This window comes from Ascaphus truei, chromosome 6 (genome assembly GCF_040206685.1).
Source record: "Ascaphus truei isolate aAscTru1 chromosome 6, aAscTru1.hap1, whole genome shotgun sequence".
Classification (NCBI taxonomy): Eukaryota; Metazoa; Chordata; class Amphibia; order Anura; family Ascaphidae; genus Ascaphus; species Ascaphus truei.
In genome coordinates, this window is record NC_134488.1 from 60,901,108 (window position 1) to 60,912,542 (window position 11,435).

An 11,435-nucleotide genomic window follows, 5' to 3' on the forward strand; every position below is an offset into this window, starting at 1 on the left:
GAGCCTCAGCACTGTTTGCGGCACTATGTCCCAGGCATGATGAGGCAGACTGGGAGGAAATCTAATGATGAGGGGACTGGGGAGGATGATGATGAGGCGGACTGGGGGAGAAGCTGATGGTGATTTTTCACTATGAAAGGGCGGTAAGGCGAGAGAGAACCGGTTGCTAAAATTTCTGAATCCCACCACTGCACAGAACCCCAGTTGGGGAACACTGGATTAAGGGGTCATACATTATTGAGAACCAAAAATGGACAAAAATATTCATTTATTATAAGAAGTATAAGATGAAAAAATGTTGCATCAAGGAACCTGTCCCCCAAACAATTCAGCACCCGTTTGCAAATCAAATTAAGGATTCAAAAAGGTCAGAAAGCACACCACATTTTCAACTAAAAAAAAGCCATAATTCTCTGGCACTGCAAACCTCACACACAACATAAGAAAAGCTTCAGACAAGCAAGTGGTGAGACGTGCATCAAACCCCAGCAGACACCTTCTTCCAATAACATACTGTACATTTAAGTGCATTAGACATGAAAATAATTCTTCATATAGTGCAACGAAACTCTGGACTTGTTCTTGTCCCAGATTCGCAGAACGTTTGCCCCAAAAGACATGGGCCTTTATTCCAAGTGTGATTAGCGCCGCATGAGCACTATTGCAATTTACAGAAGGGCCCTTGTGTATATTGATGACAGGAATTTTCATTGTGTTAGATGAAGTGACGGAAAAGAAATGGAAGTATACAAACACGCGGAGCTGACTGTATAATGAATGAATCCTTCCTGTTAGCTGTCATGTGTCTATTAGAGCAGGAGTTCTCGTCTCCAGTCCTCAAGACCACCCCTCGCTCCCAACAGGTCAGGTTTTAAGGATATCCCAGCTTTAGCACAGGTGGCTCAATCAGTCCCTGCTTCAGCACAGGTGGCTCAGTCTTCGACAGCCTCTGATCGAGCCACCAGTGCTGAAGCTGGGATATCCATAAAACCTGATCTGTTGGGGGGTGCGGGGGGGTTGAGGACTGGAGTTTAGAACTCCTGCATTAGGCCTGGGTACCGTTGCATCCGGGGGCCCGCGCGCACTTCACTCACACGGCAGAGGGGTCACGCCCCCCCCCCTACCTGCTCCCAAAAAAGTTTCCTGCAGATCACGGTGCAGTGAGTTGCACGCGCCACCGGCAAGCAAGACAGCCGTGGGGACGCGTGCAACGGGGCCTTAGCCTTAGAAGGTTTGGTCAGTGAGATTACAGCTGCACACGGTGTTTGCGGGGAAGAAGTCATCATTTAACTGATACTGATCATTTACAAAGGGAACAGGCTGTGACTGTAGAGCTACACGATTGATTGGTTACTTCAGAGGCAACAGAACAGATTAAACAACTATTTGATTCTCTTACAAAATATATATATAAAAAAAAAAAACTAGATACAATTAATGTGTGAGATTATGACTGTGGGCAGTGGTCACAGCCATAACTATGCAGGTGCTTATCACAGGTCCGCCCGAACAGCTAAGGATTTATTAAATCATCTCTCCAAAAAGCTTTCCCTGATTACACAACAACAACAAAAATCAGACAACAGTTTTAAGGCCTGCGGCCGTCCTGAGTTTGGACTAATCCCAGCAGCGTCTGTGCCAATTCAGTTCTGCGACAGCTTATTTTACTCCGTCTAGTTTAATGGTCCATCCGGATTCCACTGGAAAGGCTCCTGGAGGAATGAGAGGCAGAGAGATGACCAGTCCTTGCGTTGAGCTTGGTTTCCAGGCGAGCTGGCCCGTCATCCCCAACATTGTCACCTGCAGGAAGCAATTCAATGGATATTTTAAAGCTATGCCCATAAAAAGTACAAATGATCTTCCGGTTTTGTGAGATTGTTTATTATTAGAGAAGATGAGGGGTACAATGGTTTGTACACCAAAAGAAATTCACTTATATGCACACTAACCAAAATTTAAAATCTAACCATTAATAATCTATCCTTAAAACATATATTACCAATATATAAATGTGAAAACATATAAAAATAAATTAAATAAATAACTAGTGCAACCATACAGTCTTAGTATATATGCTCAATGCTGGAAAATAAGAGACTGCAGGGATGCATATCAGCCTGAGTGAGCAAAAAAGCCCACTACTGCATTGATCAGCCTAATAGATAATAACCTTCATAAGGGTGGTTGGCTAAAAGTCTTGAGCAGAACCTAGACTAGTACTGCAAGTCCTGCCTGGCCACTACCCTATTTTTATATATAATTGGCTGATCTAATGAATGGCTGCCTAGTACTGTATTAAAACACCCCCATGAAGGGGGCTGACATCACCAAACACGCGTCCAACGCGCGTTTCCCTCCTACTACGGAGCTTCCTCAGGGACAAAATTTGCACCTACCTCTCATTATCAATTGTATTATTATTACACTTATACACATTTAGTATGGTTTAGTCGATCACTCCCTTACCCCCCGCCTTCTGTGCAATTGTTTATTATTAGCACTGACGTTTGAAATAGAAGTGGCGAGGAAATCTCCATGTTGCATCTCTTGAGACGTTACTTATGGTGCAGGAAATGACAAGTACCATAATCATCAATGTTATTTCACAGAATTGTCACCTCTCTGTGTACCCAAATTTTCTAGCAGCAGAGACACGGGTAACACTGGAGGTGGGTTCAGCGCTAGCTACTAAAGAAATTCAGGCTAAAATGGAAACTTAAACCACGTCCATTACATGGGATGATTTACCTGCTTTTTTGTACTGATATTTCTTAATATCTATAACACATTAGGTTATTACCTAACATGGATACAGAGTTGAGTCTTAATTGGGGTGTGGCTTCTTCCCTCTGGAAGTATACCAGGATAGGAGTAAGACTAATTATAGCGAGTTGACAGTTTGAGTAAACAATTATTAACACTCACATTAGTCAAGGAAGAGGTCTTGGGTGAAAGCAGCTTCAATACATTGTCTTCTGGCCAGTTCAGGAAGATACTGTAAACCCTGGAACCTTTTGACGTGTACCTAAGTAAAATATGATATTCAAATGTTTAATTTGTCCTGGTGGGAGGACGATCCAAAGCAGCAGAAGAACAGCGGTCTGACCAGAGCCTGTGACATCTATGGGAGAAACGTAGCCTTGTATTACACAAAGCTGAAGCCCAGCTCATATAATGTCAATTCAATCTCCAGGAATACCCTCTTAGATCCCTCCAGTGGCCAGGTAATAACAATCATGTCTAAAGGGAACCAGCTGCTTTATTGCCTGCACACACACATGTTCATAACATCACACAGGAAATACTATGGCCACCAACACCTTCTACCTCTGGATATTTAGTGACCACATCTCAAGATGACTCATCCATTAAGTCATTGACCGCCAATCTTCATGAAATGTCAGCTAGTGTCACAACTTGCAGTCACTGTGTGCTCATTCCCCGTGTTACAACCATGACAGAGCCTTACCAAATATTGACTGTAGTGTTCTCCCTCTGCACCCGCCACGGTTTGGTTGCATAAATCGCCTCTCCATTGATGCTCAGCCACTTCCCAACAGCTCGCAATCTCTCTTGGAAAATAGGCATGATCAGACCTTCCTTACTGGGCCCAACATTGAGAAGATAATTTCCTCCATAACACACAGTCTGAACAAGTTCCTGTGGGGCAAGAGGCAGCCAAAATAAAAGGGGGAACATGTTAAAAGAAACAACGCAGGACATTGATATCCCTACAAGGAACATGCATACAGAAATAATACTGCACGGACCTCTGTAACACTACAGGTAATAAATAGAAATAAGTGGGACATTGTTCATGTCACGGTAGACCAGTGCTTAGCACTAGGACTGATAATCAATGTTAATTAAGCAGTGGATTCATAGTGGCAGGCAGTATAAAATGATCATGGCTTCACTCACTTCAATGATGCCATGCTCATCCATCAGCTGGTTGACCTGAATGTTGCGTCTGTATCCCCAAGAGTACTTGTCAATTGTTGTGCACATCTCCCACTTGTGGTCGAGCATAGTGGTCGGCTTGAATTTATCAGCACAGTTGTAGTATCCTCCGTGATAGCAAGAGCAATTTTGACACCATCGGTCGTTCACCACCACAGTGTCCTGGGAGACAAAACAAATGTTAGATGTATACAGTAGAATAGTAGTGTATGCTGTATGTGCTCCCACATTCCATATACAACAGGACAGAGACATCTCTGCAGCGGCAGGCAAGGGGCCCCACACACAGAGCAGCGGCAGGCAAGGGGCCCCGCACACAGAGCAGCGGCAGGCAAGGGGCCCCGCACACAGAGCAGCGGCAGGCAAGGGGCCCCACACACAGAGCAGCGGCAGGCAAGGGGCCCCACACACGGAGCAGCGGCAGGCAAGGGGCCCCACACACGGAGCAGCGGCAGGCAAGGGGCCCCACACACGGAGCAGCGGCAGGCAAGGGGCCCCACACACAGAGCAGCGGCAGGCAAGGGGCCCCACACACAGAGCAGCGGCAGGCAAGAGGCCCCACACACAGAGCAGCGGCAGGCAAGGGGCCCCACACACGGAGCAGCGGCAGGCAAGGGGCCCCACACACAGAGCAGCGGCAGGCAAGGGGCCCCACACACAGAGCAGCGGCAGGCAAGGGGCCCCACACACAGAGCAGCGGCAGGCAAGGGGCCCCGCACACAGAGCAGCGGCAGGCAAGGGGCCCCGCACACAGAGCAGCGGCAGGCAAGGGGCCCCACACACAGAGCAGCGGCAGGCAAGGGGCCCCGCACACAGAGCAGCGGCAGGCAAGGGGCCCCGCACACAGAGCAGCGGCAGGCAAGGGGCCCCACACACAGAGCAGCGGCAGGCAAGGGGCCCCACACACGGAGCAGCGGCAGGCAAGGGGCCCCACACACGGAGCAGCGGCAGGCAAGGGGCCCCACACACGGAGCAGCGGCAGGCAAGGGGCCCCACACACAGAGCAGCGGCAGGCAAGAGGCCCCACACACAGAGCAGCGGCAGGCAAGGGGCCCCACACACGGAGCAGCGGCAGGCAAGGGGCCCCACACACAGAGCAGCGGCAGGCAAGGGGCCCCACACACAGAGCAGCGGCAGGCAAGGGGCCCCACACACAGAGCAGCGGCAGGCAAGGGGCCCCGCACACAGAGCAGCGGCAGGCAAGGGGCCCCGCACACAGAGCAGCGGCAGGCAAGGGGCCCCACACACGGAGCAGCGGCAGGCAAGGGGCCCCACACACGGAGCAGCGGCAGGCAAGGGGCCCCACACACGGAGCAGCGGCAGGCAAGGGGCCCCACACACAGAGCAGCGGCAGGCAAGGGGCCCCACACACAGAGCAGCGGCAGGCAAGGGGCCCCACACACGGAGCAGCGGCAGGCAAGGGGCCCCACACACAGAGCAGCGGCAGGCAAGGGGCCCAAGCGAGATACCTTGACAGGACTTTCGTTGTAGAGCCAGGCTAGGAAGTGTGTGGAGTTCCAGTAGGTATCTGGTGCTTCCCAGTCGCCATCTGACCAGATCAGATCTGGTTTATACCTAAATACACAGAAGTTCAATGGAAGATTGTCTTATTGTGCTAAGAGCACAATGTGACAGAGATAGCATACAAAAGCACCAACACTATATCGTGCCTCCATAATGTTTAAATAGTGATTATCAATAGTAAAACAAAAAAATCAAGTGGTTACATGCCCAAACTTGGTAAGTCTCTTAATTAAATCAATGCCCTGCAGCCTAAAAAAATTAGTTTCTCTCAAAAAACCTATGTGGAAAATTGCTTGGCGCAGTCTGTCTGTTCACAAGAAGAGATAGAGCAGAAATAAAAAAATTCAAAAAAAAGGTGGGTACTCACATTTCAAATGTGTTGATTAAAAGCATAGAGGTGTGGTTAATAGTTCTTCTGTTAACAAGGCAAACAGACTGCACGATGTGCTTTGTTCTGTTTTTTGTCTCCCTTCCTGAGATGCAGACCTGAAGCAAGGATACGGCTTGTGACCATTTAATTCCGCATTAGCTGCGGTTCTTGCACCAAGCTCAAGCTAGCGAGTGTGAGTGTAAATTTCATAGGTCCTACTGAAAAGTTGTGCCATTTATGTTGAACAGATTATACTATATGCTCTTTTTTCTTGTTTCCGCATAATTATCCGGATCCACTACCTGCGCCCAAGAGAACCCGCACCAAGCAATTTAGCACCATAAGACAAGCAGAGGCCCACTGAGGAATAGGGTCACATACTCTGCCCTCAGGACCATGACACAAGAAGCAGCGCACAGGGGAACATGGTCAGATATTCCATGAGGGATCACTTGGTGCTGACACTTCAGCAGAGAAGGTGTTAGGTTCAGTAAGATGTGGCAGAAAACGAGCCGACTGTGCAGTGTGTGTTCCTAGCAGGTCTTACCTCGTCACCAGGTCATACAGCTCAGGCATGGTCTTTGCATAGACAAAATGCTGGGTTTTGAAGCCGTTCTTTTTGTCGATCAAGTAAAGAGGATGAAACCACTCCATTAAAGAGTGGTACAATCCATACCGCAGGCTCCTAAAACAAAAACAGGAGGACAGATTTGAGAACGGATTTCAGATAGTATGCGACAGAGCAGCTTGCTCAGCTGTGGTCACACAAATGATCTGACCAACAAGCTACAGAACAAACCTTTTCTTCAACGCTTCTCCGAGATCCCCCACCAGGTCGCGATGCGGCCCGGTATCCATAGAATTCCAGTTCCAGGACACGGGCGAGCCCCAGTTTGTGAAACCTTCATGGTGCTTTGTGGTCAGAACCACATATCTATAAGGAGGAAATAAAGACTTATTTACATAAAGAGACAGGCAGACGAAATCAGATCGACTGTACAAACATTCGTATTATTTTACAGACAAGGGGGAAGAAAAATCAGACTTTCTCGCCCAGCAGGTTTCTAAACATCTTGTTCCGCTGCTTAGAATGAGGAAGCTGTGGGAGAGCTGGGGATGGGGGGGGTGGGGAGGGGGGGTTTGGTGGAGACGAGAGGATGAAGCCCAGAACTACACTTCATGACTCAGCATTAGCCACACAATGGCTGCGGTACAATTATCAAGGTGCTGGGCTTTGTGCATCTCATGATACTCTCCCCCCTCCCGTGTCTCTCACTCTGCGGTAAGAAGGTCACTGCCTCTATATTTTCATGATTTGATATCCTGTTGCTGCAGGAAATGTCACTTCAACCTTGGAACATTCGCTGTATGCAGCTGGCGTGCTGGTTAATAGGTGCCTGGGCCTATCCAACCAACACTAAACACCAATTAGAAGGGCTGAAGGAGCGGCTCAGCGAGTCAAGACACTCACTGAGAACAATGACAGAGTTTGGAGCTCCTTGTGACCTTGGGCAAGTCACTTTGTCTCCCTGTGCCTCAGGCACCAGAAACAGATTGTAAGCTCATCTGGACAGGGGCTATGTCTGTAAAATCCTACGTGCTGCGTACCGCGCCCTATTCTGTAATTGTGACGCGCTTTGAGTCCCATTGGGAGAAAAGCGCTATATGAAATAAAGTTATTATATAGAAAGTCATATTACATGGGTTTCAAACGCCTGAGCAATGTCTGCAACACTGACGGGGGAGGGATGGATATTAGGGAGCTTCACGTACACATATTTAAAGCCTGCTAAGGAGGTCTGAGATAATGTCCGATCAAATGTGAACAGGTATAAAATGGAACAGACACAACCGACCCAGAGATCCACATTCCCCTGAAAGAGCTCATGAGACCAGTGTAAAACTTGTAGTCCATTTAAAAGTACCCTGAAAGATGGGGTGCTACATTTTACGCTCTATATTGGATTTGACTACTAAAAATACAACCATTTCATGTCCTAATGGGAATGCCCCAGCCCAAAAGGAACATGCTGGGCTATTAACCAGCACACAGATTACAGCCAGGGCTGTCATGAAAAAGTTAAAACCCAATAATAAATAAATTACCCAGAAGTTGACCTTGCATATAGTTTGAGGACTTCCTCCTTTTCAACTAACAGGTATTTAGCAATGGTTTCCTAAATGATAATGAGAACGGGTAACTTCCCATTCTCTTATGTGATCAAAGTGCGGAAAGAATCCCCCTGCAATGTGTATACAACACCCTCCACGTCACATGTTCTAGTCTGTGCAGACAGAGACATGAAACCCTATTAACCCTTAGGATCACCAGTAATTGAACTTGTAAACTCTGCAGATCTCCTGTGCTGTCCCAGCACTGTCCATGTCACAGCCTGAGGGCTCATACTGCAGGGGCTGTGTAAATGCTCAGTGCTATATAATAAACTAGATGGTGAAATGCTGGCTTCACACAGGTTGCAGTAATCAAAATGACTAATAATAAATGGTGTCTCTCCCTCATCTATCTTCCTCCCATCACTTTCCATTAACACCTTATGATGACCCCAATTCTTTCCGCCTCTTCTCCAGCATTCTTGGAGCTGTGGCCCAAACAGACAGACTAGCTCGATCTTGTAGTATTATAGATAAGCACGGTTACGATCCTGTCACGTTGGCCCACACAACTGTAATTTTGCATAATATTGAACTTTGCATTCAAGTGTGACTGGAATTTATTAGGGGAACGGAACAGAAGTCTGTAGAAAACAAATCATTAACAGTAGAAAGCAGGACGGGAAGACTTGGGGCCAGTAGAGTGACAGAGGGGGGCTGCCATTTAACCTTCACTCAGGGCTTTAAATGCCAGGCTTGGTATTAAACTCCCACTCACATATAAACTCAGTGCATTCAGTTGTACAGAAACACCCCTGTAACGCTTGAAACTGTAGAGATTTAGGAGTTCTTTTAAAAAGTGTTTTTTTTTTTGTTTCAGAATAAGATTGTGCCCAAGGTGTGCGAGTGCAAGAAAGAAAACCTGCTCCAGGCAAACAAAAGGACACTCCTCAGAATATATTTCTCACGTGCTGCACCTGTAATTTTCAGATACTGTACACTCCTCCCCCCAGTCACCAGACTTCTCCTACCCCTCCCCCATATCTCTCTCCCCATCACACCCCCCCATATCTCTCCCCCCCTCCATATCTCTGCCCCCCCATATCTCTCCCCCTCCCCCCCCCATATCTCTCCCCCTCACCATCTCTCCCCCCCCATATCTCTCCCCCTCACCCCCCCCATATCTCTCCCCCTCACAACCCCCCCATATCTCTCCCCCTCACACCCCCCCCCATATCTCTCTCCCCCTCACATCCCCCCATATCTCTCTCCCTCACACCCCCCCCATATCTCTCTCCCTCACACCCCCCATATCTCTCTCCCTCACCCCCCCCCATATCTCTCCCCCTCACCCCCCCCATATCTCTCCCCCTCACCCCCCCCCATATCTCTCACCCCCCCCCATATCTCTCCCCCTCACACCCCCCCATATCTCTCCCCCTCACACCCCCCCATATCTCTCCCCCTCACACCTCCCCCCCATATCTCTCCCCCTCCACACCTCCCCCCCATATCTCTCCCCCTCACACCTCTCCCCCTCACACCTCCCCCCCATATCTCTCCCCCTCACACCTCCCCCCCATATCTCTCCCCCTCACACCTCCCCCCCATATCTCTCCCCCTCACACCTCCCCCCCATATCTCTCCCCCTCACACCTCCCCCCCATATCTCTCCCCCTCACACCTCCCCCCCATATCTCTCCCCCTCACATCTCTCCCCCTCACACCTCCCCCCCATATCTCTCCCCCTCACACCTCCCCCATATCTCTCCCCCTCACACCTCCCCCATATCTCTCCCCCTCACACCTCCCCCATATCTCTCCCCCTCACACCTCCCCCATATCTCTCCCCCTCACACCTCCCCCATATCTCTCCCCCTCACACCTCCCCCATATCTCTCCCCCTCACCCCCCCCATATCTCTCCCCCTCACCCCCCCCCCCCATATCTCTCCCCCTCACACCCCCCCATATCTCTCCCCCTCACACCCCCCCATATCTCTCCCCCTCACACCCCCCCATATCTCTCCCCCTCACCCCCCCCCATATCTCTCCCCCTCACCCCCCCCCCTATATCTCTCCCCCTCACACCCCCCCCCCATATATCTCTCCCCCTCACACACCCCCCCCATATATCTCTCCCCCTCACACACACCCCCATATATCTCTCCCCCTCACACCTCCCCCTCACACCTCCCCCCCATATATCTCTCCCCCTCACACCTCCCCCCCATATCTCTCCCCCTCCCCCCCCATATCTCTCCCCCTCACATCCCCCCATATCTCTCCCCTCACCCCCCCCCCCATATCTCTCCCCGTCACCCCCCCCATATCTCTCCCCCTCACCCCCCCCATATCTCTCCCCCTCACCCCCCCCATATCTCTCCCCCTCACCCCCCCCATATCTCTCCCCCTCACCCCCCCCATATCTCTCCCCCTCACCCCCCCCCATATCTCTCCCCCTCACCCCCCCCATAACTCTCACCCCCCCATAACTCTCCCCCTCACCCCCCCCATAACTCTCCCCCTCACCCCCCCCCATAACTCTCCCCCTCACCCCCCCCCATAACTCTCCCCCCCCCATAACTCTCCCCCTCACCCCCCCCCCATAACTCTCCCCCTCACCCCCCCCCATAACTCTCCCCCTCACCCCCCCCCCATAGCTCTCCCCCTCACCCCCCCCCCCATAACTCTCCCCCTCACCCCCCCCCCATAACTCTCCCCCCCCCCCCATAACTCTCCCCCCCCCCCCCCATAACTCTCCCCCCCCCCCCCATAACTCTCCCCCCCCCATAACTCTCCCCCTCACACCCCCCCCCCATAACTCTCCCCCTCACACACCCCCATATCTCTCCCCCTCACCCCCCCCCCCCCCATAACTCTCCCCCTCACACCCCCCATATCTCATCTCTCCCCATCACCCCCCTTCTTACTGTGCTCCGGCCGCCTGGAAGAGCTCGGCCCAGGCATCCGGATCGTAGAACTCCGCGGTGAATTGGGGCGCAAAGTCAGCGTACGTGAACCCGGGCGGGTAGTTCTTCTGCATGAAGCTCACGTACTCCGGACTCTTCTGCTCCCGCCAGTTCCACCAGAACCACTCGCTGCCGAAGGACGGCACGGAGAACACACCCCAGTGCACGAACACCCCGAACTTCGCCTCGTCAAACCAGGCGGGCAACGGCCGGGCGTCCAGCGAGTCCCAGTTGGGAGCGTACTGCAGGGAGGCCGGGGTGACCAGCGCGGCGAGGAGCAGGAGGGCCATTACCCGGCGGCGGGTCACACTCCCGGGGGGGCACTGGTCGGGATCCATATGTTAGCACTTGGCTCCTACACGGAGGAAACACTTTCTATTGTCAGCGTGACTGTGATATCCAGTCATGTGACCAGGCACCGCTTGATGTCACCGTACCACGTGACCGCAGCGAGCGCTTGCCGTTTCCATGGCAGCAGTGCGTGACTGTAGGCTGTCA

At 51.2% G+C, this 11,435-nt stretch overlaps 1 protein-coding gene across 1 annotated transcript; it reads right to left on the bottom strand.

Annotated features, from left to right (window-relative positions):
- Window positions 1–251: 251 nt before the first annotated feature.
- FUCA1 (alpha-L-fucosidase 1) lies at window positions 252–11,386 on the bottom strand. Its single transcript, XM_075604445.1, has 8 exons — window positions 10,899–11,386; window positions 6,654–6,788; window positions 6,402–6,539; window positions 5,430–5,535; window positions 3,922–4,122; window positions 3,470–3,660; window positions 2,926–3,025; window positions 252–1,800 (listed from the first exon to the last, which is right to left on the bottom strand). The coding sequence occupies exons 1-8, from the start codon at window positions 11,273–11,275 to the stop codon at window positions 1,660–1,662; spliced, it is 1,389 nt and encodes a 462-aa protein (XP_075460560.1). The 5' UTR covers window positions 11,276–11,386; the 3' UTR covers window positions 252–1,659.
- Window positions 11,387–11,435: the final 49 nt, after the last annotated feature.

Excerpts from the sequence above, each read along its gene's own strand:
- FUCA1 (XM_075604445.1), bottom strand. The coding sequence starts at position 11,275 with ATGGATCCCGACCAGTGCCCCCCCGGGAGTGTGACCCGCCGCCGGGTA. Across the intron at positions 6,789-10,898 it reads TTCCAGGCGGCCGGAGCACA|ATATGTGGTTCTGACCACAA; the intron begins GTAAGAAGGGGG and ends TCCTCCTTATAG. Across the intron at positions 1,801-2,925 it reads AGACCTCTTCCTTGACTAAT|GTGACAATGTTGGGGATGAC; the intron begins GTGAGTGTTAAT and ends TGCTTCCTGCAG.